Source organism: Callionymus lyra, chromosome 1 (genome assembly GCF_982586985.1).
Source record: "Callionymus lyra chromosome 1, fCalLyr1.hap1.1, whole genome shotgun sequence".
NCBI lineage: Eukaryota > Metazoa > Chordata > Actinopteri > Syngnathiformes > Callionymidae > Callionymus > Callionymus lyra.
The window spans coordinates 54,360,524-54,378,023 of NC_141818.1; the positions used below are offsets into that span (position 1 = coordinate 54,360,524).

At 40.0% G+C, this 17,500-nt stretch overlaps 2 protein-coding genes and 1 long non-coding RNA gene across 6 annotated transcripts in view; 1 reads left to right on the forward strand and 2 right to left on the reverse strand.

Moving 5' to 3' along the window:
- The window catches only part of LOC148090154 (SEC14-like protein 2), a 23,193-nt gene extending 16,901 nt beyond the window's left edge, over window positions 1-6,292 (reverse strand). Inside the window, exons 1-4 of one of the 2 annotated variants that reach the window (XM_087813108.1) lie at window positions 6,270-6,292; window positions 5,980-6,211; window positions 5,008-5,083; window positions 559-602 (exon numbers count right to left, since the gene is read on the reverse strand). In XM_087813108.1, the coding sequence (XP_087669234.1) occupies window positions 559-602; window positions 5,008-5,083; window positions 5,980-6,033 (174 nt within the window). In that variant the 5' untranslated portion in view covers window positions 6,034-6,211; window positions 6,270-6,292. Of the gene's footprint in view, window positions 1-558; window positions 603-5,007; window positions 5,084-5,979 lie in introns of both variants that reach the window. The other variant, XM_087813116.1, reaches the window with a different exon arrangement.
- Window positions 6,293-7,471: 1,179 nt separating this feature from the next.
- The window catches only part of rnf215 (ring finger protein 215), a 20,373-nt gene continuing 10,344 nt past the window's right edge, over window positions 7,472-17,500 (forward strand). For 2 of the 3 annotated variants that reach the window (XM_087813155.1, XM_087813173.1), the window contains exons 1-6: window positions 7,472-7,828; window positions 9,090-9,305; window positions 10,406-10,477; window positions 11,112-11,197; window positions 12,571-12,625; window positions 12,686-12,790. In XM_087813155.1, the coding sequence (XP_087669281.1) occupies window positions 7,595-7,828; window positions 9,090-9,305; window positions 10,406-10,477; window positions 11,112-11,197; window positions 12,571-12,625; window positions 12,686-12,790 (768 nt within the window). In that variant the 5' untranslated portion in view covers window positions 7,472-7,594. Of the gene's footprint in view, window positions 7,829-9,089; window positions 9,306-10,405; window positions 10,478-11,111; window positions 11,198-12,570; window positions 12,643-12,685; window positions 12,791-17,500 lie in introns of all 3 variants that reach the window. The other variant, XM_087813163.1, reaches the window with a different exon arrangement.
- LOC148090156 (uncharacterized) lies at window positions 12,060-12,658 on the reverse strand. The gene is made up of 3 exons (XR_015713644.1): window positions 12,510-12,658; window positions 12,432-12,452; window positions 12,060-12,251 (listed from the first exon to the last, which is right to left on the reverse strand). It is a non-coding gene; the product is annotated as an uncharacterized LOC148090156 (long non-coding RNA).

A 17,500-nucleotide genomic window follows, 5' to 3' on the forward strand; every position in this document is an offset into this window, starting at 1 on the left:
AAAAATCTCAACAATCATTGCTGTCAGCTTCACAGAAGACAGGCGTGATTTGAGGAGCAGGAGACACGAGAGAATTAATCGTGTCAAACAAAACTTTGGGGTTTTTCCTATTTGCTGCTACCAGTGAGAGAGAGAGAGAGAGAGAGAGAGAGAGAGAGAGAGAGAGAGAGAGAGAGAGAGAGAGAGAGAGAGAGAGAGAGATGGATAGATGGATAGAGAGAAGGAAACACAGCAACACAGACGATAGATCATAAAAGAAGAACAAAGTTCAATAAGAAGAAAGCGCAGAACGACAAAATCTAAGTGTAAAGATATAGAACAAAGGTCAAAAGATACAAAGATTAACAAAGAATAGAATCAAACTCAGAATTAAACAATCCAATAACACGAGGAAGGAATGAGTCCCTGAGTCTATTAGTGTTGCATCATGGGAGGAGTTTCCTGCAGACGTTCAACGACCAGAAACTACTTTTCATCCCTGGAGTGAAGGAAGGTTTATCTTGACCTCCAGCGCGTCTAATCTAATCTAATCTCAGCCTCACAGACCAACGGTCTCACCTTTCGAAGCATCGCCTCAGACTTGTGGACGTGGAAGTTTCTGGCTGTGAAGAGAAATGAATAAAAGTTGACTGTCAGAGTCCTTCATCTGGTGGGAAATAAATAAAAACATGAAGAAACACATTAAAATGTCAGCATTCTAACAACAAAACAAGAATATAATGTTTATAACGTCTGTTTATATTGATTGAGCGTCTGTTGGTGTTTTATTTTGAAGAACATTATCTTACTTTAGTAAATAAAGCTGTAAACGAATGAAAATGTGTGAAACAAAAACTCTATTGATTTAAATTCATTGTTTTTTAAAGTCAAAGGTCAAACTGAAGTGAACGCAGACATTAAAGCAGGTTTAACCCTTGTTTTTATGAGGTGATGACAATATAGAATAATATCATATTAAATAAAAATGATGAATGAAAGAGACTTTATATTAAAGTGGGCAAATAATATATTGAATAAAAATAAAATACAATATATTACATATATACGTATACAATAGTTTTATTTTATCCTCTGAAATCAACATAAATAATTATCATTTTATTTGTCTCACTGTTTGTGGTAGTTGTCGCGTTAGCTTAGCATTCGCTTAGCATTAGCATACTGTTAGCATCCAAGTACTGTGAAGAATGTAAACAAAATCAAAATAATGACATTAGCATTAACTATGAAACTAGTTACTCCGACTAACTCCGACCTTCAAAACACGATGACTCCACAGAATTATTTAACTTATGAAAGACGTTACGATCCGAGACTAAAGATGGTTTCACGCGCAGAAGATACGAACGAAGCCTGAAGCGAAAGAGTTTTAAGAGAAACATCAACGTTGTTCTTCTGAACTGAAGGAGTCTGTGTTGGACTCATGTCTCCTGCTTCACATCATCTCATGTCTCCTGCTTCACATCATCTCATGTCTCCTGCTTCATATCATCTCATGTCTCCTGCTTCACATCATCTCATGTCTCCTGCTTCACATCATCTCATGTCTCCTGCTTCACATCATCTCATGTCTCCTGCTTCATATCATCTCATGTCTCCTGCTTCATATCATCTCATGTCTCCTGCTTCATATCATCTCATGTCTCCTGCTTCACATCATCTCATGTCTCCTGCTTCACATCATCTCATGTCTCCTTCTTCATATCATCTCATGTCTCCTTCTTCATATCATCTCATGTCTCCTGCTTCATATCATCTCATGTCTCCTTCTTCATATCATCTCATGTCTCCTGCTTCATATCATCTCATGTCTCCTGCTTCACATCATCTCATGTCTCCTGCTTCATATCATCTCATGTCTCCTGCTTCATATCATCTCATGTCTCCTGCTTGATATCATCTCATGTCTCCTGCTTGATATCATCTCATGTCTCCTGCTTCACATCATCTCATGTCTCCTGCTTCATATCATCTCATGTCTCCTGCTTCACATCATCTCATGTCTCCTGCTTCATATCATCTCATGTCTCCTGCTTCATATCATCTCATGTCTTCTGCTTCATATCATCTCATGTCTCCTGCTTCATATCATCTCATGTCTCCTGCTTCATATCATCTCATGTCTCCTGCTTCATATCATCTCATGTCTCCTGCTTCATATCATCTCATGTCTCCTGCTTCATATCATCTCATGTCTTCTGCTTCATATCATCTCATGTCTCCTGCTTCATATCATCTCATGTCTCCTGCTTCATATCATCTCATGTCTCCTGCTTCATATCATCTCATGTCTCCTGCTTCATATCATCTCATGTCTCCTGCTTCATATCATCTCATGTCTCCTGCTTCATATCATCTCATGTCTCCTGCTTCATATCATCTCATGTCTCCTGCTTCATATCATCTCATGTCTTCTGCTTCATATCATCTCATGTCTCCTGCTTCATATCATCTCATGTCTCCTGCTTGATATCATCTCATGTCTCCTGCTTCATATCATCTCATGTCTCCTGCTTCATATCATCTCATGTCTCCTGCTTCATATCATCTCATGTCTTCTGCTTCATATCATCTCATGTCTCCTGCTTCATATCATCTCATGTCTCCTGCTTCATATCATCTCATGTCTTCTGCTTCATATCATCTCATGTCTCCTGCTTCATATCATCTCATGTCTCCTGCTTCATATCATCTCATGTCTCCTGCTTCATCTCTGCTCCACAACCACCAGAACATTCAAGATGTTTTCAATAATAATAAGTATTCAATAATAAGTCAGTAGTTTTTCTCCTCGTCTCCTAGTATTTAATTTACCGATGTGTTCGGATTAAATGTTGATCAAACGTATTATTATTTTATAAAAAAGGGCTGTGATATTGATGTTTTATTTATATTTATTTAATAGATCTTATATATATATTTAAAAAAGGTTTAATGTAATAAAATCATGAAGTTAAAACCTGAATATAAAGAAGGAAAAAATGATAATAAAATTGTGAAATGTAATATAATATAAAGATAAAGATAATTTATCACTAAGCCTCATAAATATTCCTAAATGTATATGATAAACACTATTGTGTTTCTTTTTAAATTCGTAAAATCCTTTAAAAATAGATTTTCTGATTATCTTTCTTAATCAAAACATAGTCTTTACTTCATTTAATCATTGAACAATTGAAAAATCACATACAATATTTATTTTCAATATTTTTCTTACTTTCATATGTTTCTTGTTGTTTTAACTTCATATAATCCTTTAAAAATAGAAAAATCACACATAAGACTGATTTTCAAAGTGATTTTTCTTACTTTTAAGCAACATTTCTATGATTCTCCTGATAATTCTTATCATCTTAACTAACATAACAAAAGTTATGAAACAGTTTCACAACAGTACAATATATATATTAATATAGATTTATAGGTATATTAGGTTAACTAGAACTTTATTGGTCCCTCAGGAGTCAATAATAATGTATTAAAGGTCCTTAAAGATATTGATTATCAAACATAAAAAGGGCGGCGAGGCGTGGCGGCCATCTTTAATTCCCACTGATGCGAGCCTAACTGAGCGGGTCTTTAAACGGTCACATGACTTCAGCTCCAGGCAGACGTTGTGCTTCTTTAACGAGATTATCTCTGGATTAGACGCTCGTTCTCAGCCTCGACCATCAGCAGCTCTTTGTCAACGACAGGAAACATTTGAGGAAGTGAAGAGATTTAAACGAGTCTTTCTCAACGAGTTACAACAGCTTAGTTTGAGCAACAAACTCTTAAAACTCATGTACGAATATACTAACGATACACAGTTCATGTTCAGGAAAGTTTATTTGATTTTAATATACAAATATGCACAATTGTTAAAATATTAATGTAATATTTTGTTTTGTATTTAAGTATTTACTCATTCATAAGTAGCTCAAGTGTTTTTTTAAACATATTATTCAATATATAATATAATATAATACAATATAATAATCTTCCAAACTGACACATTTACAAACTGGCAGTGAAGCACAAGTTTTCTTGTAATAGACTCATGTGCTCATTTAAATGCTAATAATACTGCAGTTTTACACATACAAGTACAATTTAAAATAAATGTAGAAACTTAATTAACTTTCACTTATGGAAGCGTTAGCTTAACATGAGCATAAAGTTAGCTGCCAAAGTACTTTGCTAAAGCTTAGTGCTAGCTTAGCATTTGCATAACGTTAGCTTCCAAAGTACTTTGCCAAAGCTTAGTGCTAGTTTAGCATTTGCATAATGTTAGCTTCCAAAGCTTTTTGGCAGCTAACTTTATGCTAATACAAAGATTTGGCAAAGTACTTTGCCAAAGTTTAGTGCTAGCTTAGTATTTGCATAACGTTATCTGCCAAAAAGCTTTGTGTAAGGTTAGCATAAGCATAACTTTAGCTTTCTTCCAAAGTTATTTGCAAAAGCCTATCATTAGTATAACATTAGCTGCCAAAGTACCTCGCGAATGCTTAGCATGAGCACGATGTTAGCTGCCAAAGTACTTTGCAAAAGCTTTGCACTAGTATTCGCATAACGTTATCTGCCACAAAACTTTGCGAAAGGCTAGCATTAGCTTAGGATTTGCATAATGTTAGCTGTCAAAGTACTTTGTGAAAAAAAACACAAAAACAAATGAGGTGCCAGAAGAAAAACAGGTACATTAGCATTAGCATCATGCTATGATACTAGTTTTTCATGGTCGATCGTGTATTTTCTCGATGTTTTAAACTCTGAGAATTGAATAATATTATAAATAAATCCAGACAAAAGGTTTTGGTTCAAATCTCTTCACCTCGTAATGTAACCTGAACGTCAACAATAGACGAACGAAAACTTTCACGAGGATCAAGTTTTCGCAACAATAGTTGATCAACAAACACCAGCTTCAACTGTAGCTTCGTATTTCTACGATGAACGTGTTTTTGTTTTTATCTCAAAGGTTTTTCCGACGCCCAGTATCGAGTCACATGATCCCCGTGTTCCTACCTCTGAGCCAACGTAACAGGAAGTGGTCGTGTTGCACAGGAAGTAGAGGAAGAACGTCTTGAATCCTTGCTCGGAACTAAAAGAAGAAAAGAAAAGATTGTGATTTGATTCTTTTAGTTATTTATTATTTTTTATATTAAAGTCAATCCATGAATATATTTGATAATACACTGAAATATACACAGAAATGTAAATATTGATTTTATTTATATACATTTTTTCTTTCTCTTATGAAGTAAGAAGTTCTTTTTTTAGTCTTTTTGGAAAATAAAGTTTTTAATGTAATATTTCTAAACTAAAATGTTTTTAAAATGAAACATTAAACCATCAAGAACACAAATGTAATCTTATTTTTCTTTATTTCATGACGTTTTTAATTATTTTAAGAAAATATAATAAATGTCAAAGTTATTGCTGCAATAAAATCAAAGAAAAATAAAACAAAAAATAAAAATATATTTTAGTCTTATTTATAATTTCCATTGAATTATTATGACTTCATTTAAAGTTGTACGTCATAATTAAACCCAGTTTAATTCCACAGTATCACAGCAGTCACAGTATATAATCTACGCTAAACCATCAGCTCTTATGGAGCCGGGTCTGACCCCGTGTTCCTCCCACGACACGTTGGTAACGAGAGTCAAGTCTAGGCTTCTTCACTTTGACTGCTGCCCCCGCGACTCAAGATTATTTATTGCATCACATTAAAAAATGTCTTTAATGTTTTAAAACATATTGATTCAAACAAAACATTTACGTTTATTATTAATTATTAGAAATGTTTGATTAAATACAAATAATAGAGTTTATTTTAATTCATTCATACATTTGTTACACGCGTTCATTCATTTGTATTTATTTTAAAGTGCTGTGACTGACATCCTTCAGCGAACCGGTGACACTTTTGATTGGAGATGATGTCATGGTTTGTGTTTAGAGATAAAAAGGTTAAAAAGGTTAAAAACTCACCTGCTCCAGAGCTTCAGCCTGTTTGGGGCTCAGATCCCCGAGTCTGCCGCTCATGGTTCGGTCAAAGTCACACGATCCTGAGGATCTGCGCGTCCTGTGGGTCCTGTGGTCCGGGTCTGGTGCGGGTCTGGTGCGGGTCCTGTGGTCCGGGTCTGGTGCGGGTCTGGTGCGGGTCTGGTGCGGGTCCTGTGGTCCGGGTCTGGTGCGGGTCTGGTGCGGGTCTGGTGCGGGTCTGGTGCGGGTCCTGTGGTCCGGGTCTGGTGCGGGTCTGGTCCGGGTCTGGTCCCGACAGTGATCAGAGGTGGATTAAGAATATGCGTCTCATCCCTGAGGCTCGCGCGCAGGTAAATAATCAGAAGATAAACGTAAACACTCTGGCCCCGCCCTGAGGAAGCGGCTGACTCGGCCAAAGAGTCGGGAGACGTCAAGATGAAGACTCGTCGAACCGGTGTGCGATAAAGACGTTCAAGGATATTGTTTGATATTTGGTTTATTTGAGAAAATAATATTAAAAATGATAGTTTATATCAAATTTATCAATTTAAATAAAAATAAAAAAAACGATACACGATTTTTTTTTGTTTTCAGACAAACTCAAGTTTACTAATACACACTTGATGCTAAAATATGATCGTTTTCGTCCAGTTATCTCTTCATAAAGTCTTGTTCAGTGAGAATCGAGTAGAATTTAATTTGTAATTATTTAAAGAACTTATATATCCTCAGGGGCCACACTTTATAGTGTCGTGAGGACAGCAAATAATAATAATAAATAATAATAATGAAGTGAAGCCTAAAAATAATGACAAATATGTTTTAAATAGAAAATAGTGTTAATAATAAATCGAATAAAATAAAGCTGAATATGTTTCATGTATTTGTTGTATCGTATTTTATGACTTGTATATGATGTACAACCACTTCTTGCCCACAAAATGTTTATATATATATATATATTTAAATATTTGGAAATAGATTATCACGGAAATTCAGAACAAAATTCCTAAAAACCAAAATATCAGTTTAATTTGCTTATATTTTGTTTAAGAGAAGATAAATAATTATGGAAAAGTAATGAAAACAAAAACCTTATAAACCTATTTAGAGTTGAACTAAAAATGCATTAAGAATCTCATGTAAAAGTAATTTCCCCAAAAATACCAATTTATATATTTGCTTAAAAACGATGAACAAAAGTCCTGAAAACCAAAACCCTTATATGTAGTAATAAATTAAAATATATATATTAGTTTCTTTATAATCTATGAACGATCAACACAAAATAAACGTTTTTTTTATTTATTATTATTTTTATCATCGAGCTTTTTAAGTGGTAAAATAATGAAATAAAAACTCCTGCATTCACGACTGATTTTATTTGTTTACGATTAGATTTGTTCATTTTAAAGTAATTTCTAATTATGTAACAACATTCGCGCGTCGAAGTTGACAAGATGTTAATCTCTCGGTGTTTCCGGTGTGGACCGGACGTCCTCCTCGCTTGTTTACATTCTTGCTCTTGTTTCTGCAGCAGGTTTTAGTTTTTCTGCAACAAATGAAAGATCAAATGTTTTTTCGTGCGTCCAGTTAATCCTGGACCCGTTTCTTCACCCGGATGATGGGACCTGCTCAGCGTCTGCTTCCGCCGCTGCTGATGCTCGTGTCGTGGACCGGACCAGGGACCGGACCCGGGACTGGACCGGGTCTGGTGTCCGCGCGCGAGCAGGTCGCTCTGGTCGAGGTGGTCCTGGAGCAGAGGGTCGAGGTCAGAGTCCAGGGGGACCTGCTGGAGTCCGGCAGCGACGACTTCGAGGAGGACCTGGAGGACCTGGAGGGGGAGCTGGTGCTGGTGAGAGGATCTGGAGGAACCAGCCGGACCCAGTTTGTCTTAAATAACATTTAAATACACAAAAATATAAAGAGTCTCAGATCAGTTTATTAGAATATTTTATTTTAAATAACATTTAAATACACAAAAATATAAAGTGTCTCAGATCAGTTTATTAGAACCTTTTATTTTAAATAACATTAAAATACACAAAAATATAAAGTGTCTCAGATCAGTTTATTAGAACCTTTTATTTTAAATAACATTAAAATACACATAAATATAAAGAGTCTCAGATCAGTTTATTAGAATATTTTATTTTAAATAACATTTAAATACACATAAATATAAAGAGTCTCAGATCAGTTTATTAGAATATTTTATTTTAAATAACATTTAAATACACATAAATATAAAGTGTCTCAGATCAGTTTATTAGAACCTTTTATTTTAAATAACATTAAAATACACATAAATATAAAGAGTCTCAGATCAGTTTATTAGAATATTTTATTTTAAATAACATTAAAATACACATAAATATAAAGAGTCTCAGATCAGTTTATTAGAATATTTTATTTTAAATAACATTTAAATACACATAAATATAAAGTGTCTCAGATCAGTTTATTAGAACCTTTTATTTTAAATAACATTAAAATACACATAAATATAAAGAGTCTCAGATCAGTTTATTAGAACCTTTTATTTTAAATAACATTAAAATACACATAAATATAAAGAGTCTCAGATCAGTTTATTAGAATATTTTATTTTAAATAACATTTAAATACACAAAAATATAAAGTGTCTCAGATCAGTTTATTAGAATATTTTATTTTAAATAACATTTAAATACACAAAAATATAAAGTGTCTCAGATCAGTTTATTAGAATATTTTATTTTAAATAACATTTAAATACACATAAATATAAAGAGTCTCAGATCAGTTTATTAGAATATTTTATTTTTAATAACATTTAAATACACAAAAATATAAAGAGTCTCAGATCAGTTTATTAGAACCTTTTATTTTAAATAACATTTAAATACACATAAATATAAAGAGTCTCAGATCAGTTTATTAGAACCTTTTATTTTTAATAACATTTAAATACACATAAATATAAAGTGTCTCAGATCAGTTTATTAGAATATTTTATTTTAAATAACATTTAAATACACATAAATATAAAGTATTCACTGGATGATGTTTGGAGGAAGAACTTTGAAGAACAAACAGATTAAAAAATCCTAATGTTTATCTCAAATAATCCTCAGATTCAAGATGAGAATCCAAAGAAGGAGAAGCAAGAAGTAGGTGAAGACCTGGACCAGGACCAGGACCAGGTCCAGGACCAGGTCCAGGTCCAGGACCAGGTCCAGGTCCAGGTCCAGGACCCGGAGGTGTGGATCGGGGTGATGCCGGTGCAGATGGACGAGAACAAACCCTCGACCTCCAACCAGGAGTCGTTCGCTGACGGGATGGTCAGTAAAGTGAGTCGAACCAGAACCAGAACCAGAACATAAACCAGTATTTTACTTGAAAAATGATGGTTTTAAATAAATAAACATAAATGTGTTTCTCGTCACGATGACATCATCATCTGTTGCATCATTCTTTGGATTCATGACAGTTTCCTGCTCGTGTCGCTGAAGGAAAACAATTAAGCCTTTAATCTGATTACAAAATAAAAGCGCAACAAATTAATGCTCACGACCTTCATCCTGAACGAATGTACATTTACTTTAGATTTTATTCTGTGTAATACCTTGTTTTTATCAAGTACTTAATAATAGTAATACATTTTTATTAAAAAACACCTTTCTCAGCTTTCAAGGTCGATGTACTCCTACAAAATAAAAGAATATAATAATAATAAGTCATTGTGAAGCTATAAAAAATATTTATCAATTTTATTTTGTACTTGTTTTATTAATATTAATGATACGATTGTAAATATAACTTATGATACGTATCTTGATTCTATTATTTCTTCTCTTCACACTATATACTTAATTTAATTACATTTAATTTTCTATTCATTTTGATGTAAATAAAACAATGTGATTCATAAGCTTTTCTTTTTTACCTTTATTTTACTTTTTCACTTATTTCTCACAAAACGTCATTTTCATCAGAATATTTAACAATAATTTAACATTTTAAATGTAAACGATGAGGTTTTTTTTCAATTGAATCATTTATTTAAATAATTTAATTGAATACTTTGAATAGTATCAGGTACAGATAGTCTGGTGACACCTTTATATATTAATTATATATTATATATTTGTTACACCAGCATTATATTCAATTTAAAGGCTACAAATTTAAAAAAATATTGAATTTATAACATTTATTTATTTAAATCAAAATGTTAAACTGAATGAAAACTTATTTAAATAACTTTGCAAATAATTTTTAAATTAAATTATTAAATTAAAAAAATTAAACTTTTCAATATTCAAATGATTGAATTAAATCATAAAAAAATATTCAAATATAAATATATATATAGTACAGTATAATGATGGTAGAAATATATGTGTTTTATTAATATTATTATGTTTGACCTGCAGTTGTATTTCTTCAGATGAAACGAGCTCTCGTCCTCGGAGCTTCAGCTCTGATCATCCTGGCTCTGAACCAAAACTCTGTCACTGAGGTAATACTTCACTCTTCGTACTTCGTACTGTCCAGTACTTGACTCTGGTCTAGTGGCCGGAAGTTTTGATATTTAATCCAATAACTTTTATAATTGTTTTCAACCCGAAATAAGTCCAAACATCAGCTTTAAAAGCTGCTGGAGTCACTGTATCCTCTCGTCCTCAGTCATCGCAATATTCTCAAAGGATTTGTTGTGTTTGCTGTGAGTACTGCTGCCAAGGATTGCAATCGCAGTGAATAAATGCATGTTAATTGTACATGAAATAAAATGTAATACATTTAATTTTTTAAACGTTATTGAAAGACAAAAAATATACATTTAGGAATATCTTCAAATCGATGCAGTATTGATTAATACTGTGATATTCAAGTGTATCAATATTTTCCTACATCCTCACCAACAACCCAAATAAGTGGAAATAGTTTGAAGTCACTGTATCCTCTCGTCCTCAGTCGAGATTTCACAGGATTGAATTGTGTTTGCTGCCATCTAGTGGCCGGAAGTTGAATCACAGTATTGATTTTAAAAATACTGTGATATTCAAGTGTATCAATATTGAAGAACAACTCAATACAGTTGATATTTGTTCGATCCACGATCAATATCGTCATCAATCAAGTGTGTGTCGTAGATGGATCTGTCTCAGGTTCTGTCCAAACCCGTCATCGTGGTCCAGACGTCGGAGAACGTGACCCGACTCATCGGAGCTCTGCTCAGGTACGACACACACCTGCTCAGGTGCGACACACACCTGCTCAGGTACGACACACACCTGTGCTCAGGTACGACGCACACCTGCTCAGGTACGACACACACCTGCTCAGGTACGACACACACCTGCTCAGGTGCGACACACACCTGCTCAGGTACGACACACACCTGTGCTCAGGTACGACACACACCTGCTCAGGTACGACACACACCTGCTCAGGTACGACACACACCTGTGCTCAGGTGCGACACACACCTGCTCAGGTGCGACACACACCTGCTCAGGTACGACACACACCTGCTCAGGTACGACACACACCTATACGACACACACCTGCTCAGGAACGACACACACCTATACGACACACACCTGCTCAGGTGCGACACACACCTGCTCAGGTGCGACACACACCTATACGACACACACCTATACGACGCACACCTGCTCAGGAACGACACACACCTATACGACACACACCTGCTCAGGTACGACACACACCTGCTCAGGTGCGACACACACCTATACGACGCACACCTGCTCAGGAACGACACACACCTATACGACACACACCTGCTCAGGTACGACACACACCTATACGACACACACCTGCTCAGGAACGACACACACCTATACGACACACACCTGCTCAGGTACGACACACACCTATACGACACACACCTGCTCAGGAACGACACACACCTATACGACACACACCTGCTCAGGTACGACACACACCTATACGACGCACACCTGCTCAGGAACGACACACACCTATACGACACACACCTGCTCAGGTACGACACACACCTATACGACACACACCTGCTCAGGTACGACACACACCTATACGACACACACCTGCTCAGGAACGACACCCACCTATACGACACACACCTGCTCAGGTACGACACACACCTATACGACACACACCTGCTCAGGTACGACACACACCTATACGACACACACCTGCTCAGGAACGACACCCACCTATACGACACACACCTGCTCAGGTGCGACACACACCTATACGACGCACACCTGCTCAGGAACGACACACACCTATACGACACACACCTGCTCAGGTACGACACACACCTATACGACACACACCTGCTCAGGTACGACACACACCTATACGACACACACCTGCTCAGGTGCGACACACACCTGCTCAGGTACGACACACACCTATACGACACACACCTGCTCAGGTACGACACACACCTATACGACACACACCTGCTCAGGTGCGACACACACCTGCTCAGGTACGACACACACCTATACGACACACACCTGCTCAGGTACGACACACACCTGCTCAGGTGCGACACACACCTCAGACTCGGACCCTGACCACAGGACTGTCTCTCGTCAGGGGTCTGCAGGCCACGGCCAAGATCACGTTCAAGAGCCTCCTGCGGGACCAGCTGGTGAGCGCCCCCCGCAGGTGAGTCCACACGCAGCAGTGCTGACGTCTGATTGGTCGACAGGGCCTGACGCTCACCCTGTGGTCCAGCTGCGGGCGATCGAGGGGCGGACGCTACGGAGAGTGGCAGGGAGTGATCTGTACTGGAGAGAGCAGGTCTCAGGTCCAGGTGAGGCAGGAAGTGATGCGTGAGAGACAGGAAGTGATGCGTGAGAGACAGGAAGTGATGCGTGAGAGACAGGAAGTGATGCGTGAGAGACAGGAAGTGATGCATGAGAGGCAGGAAGTGATGCGTGAGAGACAGGAAGTGATGCGTGAGAGACAGGAAGTGATGCGTGAGAGACAGGAAGTGATGCATGAGAGGCAGGAAGTGATGCGTGAGAGACAGGAAGTGATGCATGAGAGACAGGAAGTGATGCGTGAGAGGCAGGAAGTGATGCGTGAGAGACAGGAAGTGATGCGTGAGAGACAGGAAGTGATGCGTGAGAGACAGGAAGTGATGCATGAGAGACAGGAAGTGATGCGTGAGAGGCAGGAAGTGATGCGTGAGAGACAGGAAGTGATGCCTGAGAGACAGGAAGTGAAACTCACCTGATGTCACGTTTATTATATTGTATTTGACGTATTTTTGAAAACTTGAAAATGTTTGAATTTAACATTTTGATGTTGAAAAATTAAGACTTTTTTAATTGAATAACATAAATGATTAATTATTGTAAAATGAAAAGGTTTCTTTTTTTTAATTGAAAATATAAATTCAATATTCAGTTTTTTTTGTTGTCTCAGGATCAAGGTGACCCCCCAAAAAAATGTGTTTGTGGTATCCCTTTTGTTGTTCATTTTCACCCAGAAGCAACACAAGGGATACCTCAAACACATTTGTTTCCGGGCCTTCAGCGCACCTTGACCCAGAGACAACACAAGGGATACCTCAAACACATTTGTTTCCGGGCCTTCAGCGCATCTTGACCCAGAGACAACACAAGGGATACCTCAAACACATTTGTTTCCGGGCCTTCAGCGCACCTTGACCCAGAGACAACACAAGGGATACCTCAAACACATTTGTTTCCGGGCCTTCAGCGCATCTTGACCCAGAGACAACACAAGGGATACCACAAACACATTTGTTTCCGGGCCTTCAGCGCATCTTGACCCAGAGACAACACAAGGGATACCTCAAACACATTTGTTTCCGGGCCTTCAGCGCACCTTGACCCAGAGACAACACAAGGGATACCTCAAACACATTTGTTTCCGGGCCTTCAGCGCACCTTGACCCAGAGACAACACAAGGGATACCTCAAACACATTTGTTTCCGGGCCTTCAGCGCACCTTGACCCAGAGACAACACAAGGGATACCTCAAACACATTTGTTTCCGGGCCTTCAGCGCACCTTGACCCAGAGACAACACAAGGGATACCTCAAACACATTTGTTTCCGGGCCTTCAGCGCACCTTGACCCAGAGACAACACAAGGGATACCTCAAACACATTTGTTTCCGGGCCTTCAGCGCACCTTGACCCAGAGACAACACAAGGGATACCTCAAACACATTTGTTTCCGGGCCTTCAGCGCACCTTGACCCAGAGACAACACAAGGGATACCTCAAACACATTTGTTTCCGGGCCTTCAGCGCACCTTGACCCAGAGACAACACAAGGGATACCTCAAACACATTTGTTTCCGGGCCTTCAGCGCACCTTGACCCAGAGACAACACAAGGGATACCTCAAACACATTTGTTTCCGGGCCTTCAGCGCACCTTGACCCAGAGACAACACAAGGGATACCTCAAACACATTTGTTTCCGGGCCTTCAGCGCACCTTGACCCAGAGACAACACAAGGGATACCACAAACACATTTGTTTCCGGGCCTTCAGCGCACCTTGACCCAGAGACAACACAAGGGATACCTCAAACACATTTGTTTCCGGGCCTTCAGCGCACCTTGACCCAGAGACAACACAAGGGATACCTCAAACACATTTGTTTCCGGGCCTTCAGCGCACCTTGACCCAGAGACAACACAAGGGATACCTCAAACACATTTGTTTCCGGGCCTTCAGCGCACCTTGACCCAGAGACAACACAAGGGATACCTCAAACACATTTGTTTCCGGGCCTTCAGCGCACCTTGACCCAGAGACAACACAAGGGATACCTCAAACACATTTGTTTCCGGGCCTTCAGCGCACCTTGACCCAGAGACAACACAAGGGATACCACAAACACATTTGTTTCCGGGCCTTCAGCGCACCTTGACCCAGAGACAACACAAGGGATACCTCAAACACATTTGTTTCCGGGCCTTCAGCGCACCTTGACCCAGAGACAACACAAGGGATACCACAAACACATTTGTTTCCGGGCCTTCAGCGCACCTTGACCCAGAGACAACACAAGGGATACCTCAAACACATTTGTTTCCGGGCCTTCAGCGCACCTTGACCCAGAGACAACACAAGGGATACCACAAACACATTTGTTTCCGGGCCTTCAGCGCACCTTGACCCAGAGACAACACAAGGGATACCACAAACACATTTGTTTCCGGGCCTTCAGCGCACCTTGACCCAGAGACAACACAAGGGATACCACAAACACATTTGTTTCCGGGCCTTCAGCGCACCTTGACCCAGAGACAACACAAGGGATACCTCAAACACATTTGTTTCCGGGCCTTCAGCGCACCTTGACCCAGAGACAACACAAGGGATACCTCAAACACATTTGTTTCCGGGCCTTCAGCGCACCTTGACCCAGAGACAACACAAGGGATACCTCAAACACATTTGTTTCCGGGCCTTCAGCGCACCTTGACCCAGAGACAACACAAGGGATACCTCAAACACATTTGTTTCCGGGCCTTCAGCGCACCTTGACCCAGAGACAACACAAGGGATACCTCAAACACATTTGTTTCCGGGCCTTCAGCGCACCTTGACCCAGAGACAACACAAGGGATACCTCAAACACATTTGTTTCCGGGCCTTCAGCGCACCTTGACCCAGAGACAACACAAGGGATACCTCAAACACATTTGTTTCCGGGCCTTCAGCGCACCTTGACCCAGAGACAACACAAGGGATACCTCAAACACATTTGTTTCCGGGCCTTCAGCGCACCTTGACCCAGAGACAACACAAGGGATACCTCAAACACATTTGTTTCCGGGCCTTCAGCGCACCTTGACCCAGAGACAACACAAGGGATACCTCAAACACATTTGTTTCCGGGCCTTCAGCGCACCTTGACCCAGAGACAACACAAGGGATACCTCAAACACATTTGTTTCCGGGCCTTCAGCGCACCTTGACCCAGAGACAACACAAGGGATACCTCAAACACATTTGTTTCCGGGCCTTCAGCGCACCTTGACCCAGAGACAACACAAGGGATACCTCAAACACATTTGTTTCCGGGCCTTCAGCGCACCTTGACCCAGAGACAACACAAGGGATACCTCAAACACATTTGTTTCCGGGCCTTCAGCGCACCTTGACCCAGAGACAACACAAGGGATACCTCAAACACATTTGTTTCCGGGCCTTCAGCGCACCTTGACCCAGAGACAACACAAGGGATACCTCAAACACATTTGTTTCCGGGCCTTCAGCGCACCTTGACCCAGAGACAACACAAGGGATACCTCAAACACATTTGTTTCCGGGCCTTCAGCGCACCTTGACCCAGAGACAACACAAGGGATACCACAAACACATTTGTTTCCGGGCCTTCAGCGCACCTTGACCCAGAGACAACACAAGGGATACCTCAAACACATTTGTTTCCGGGCCTTCAGCGCACCTTGACCCAGAGACAACACAAGGGATACCACAAACACATTTGTTTCCGGGCCTTCAGCGCACCTTGACCCAGAGACAACACAAGGGATACCTCAAACACATTTGTTTCCGGGCCTTCAGCGCACCTTGACCCAGAGACAACACAAGGGATACCTCAAACACATTTGTTTCCGGGCCTTCAGCGCACCTTGACCCAGAGACAACACAAGGGATACCTCAAACACATTTGTTTCCGGGCCTTCAGCGCACCTTGACCCAGAGACAACACAAGGGATACCTCAAACACATTTGTTTCCGGGCCTTCAGCGCACCTTGACCCAGAGACAACACAAGGGATACCTCAAACACATTTGTTTCCGGGCCTTCAGCGCACCTTGACCCAGAGACAACACAAGGGATACCTCAAACACATTTGTTTCCGGGCCTTCAGCGCACCTTGACCCAGAGACAACACAAGGGATACCTCAAACACATTTGTTTCCGGGCCTTCAGCGCACCTTGACCCAGAGACAACACAAGGGATACCTCAAACACATTTGTTTCCGGGCCTTCAGCGCACCTTGACCCAGAGACAACACAAGGGATACCTCAAACACATTTGTTTCCGGGCCTTCAGCGCACCTTGACCCAGAGACAACACAAGGGATACCTCAAACACATTTGTTTCCGGGCCTTCAGCGCACCTTGACCCAGAGACAACACAAGGGATACCTCAAACACATTTGTTTCCGGGCCTTCAGCGCACCTTGACCCAGAGACAACACAAGGGATACCTCAAACACATTTGTTTCCCGGGCCTTCAGCGCACCTTGACCCAGAGACAACACAAGGGATACCTCAAACACATTTGTTTCCGGGCCTTCAGCGCACCTTGACCCAGAGACAACACAAGGGATACCTCAAACACATTTGTTTCCGGGCCTTCAGCGCACCTTGACCCAGAGACAACACAAGGGATACCTCAAACACATTTGTTTCCGGGCCTTCAGCGCACCTTGACCCAGAGACAACACAAGGGATACCTCAAACACATTTGTTTCCGGGCCTTCAGCGCACCTTGACCC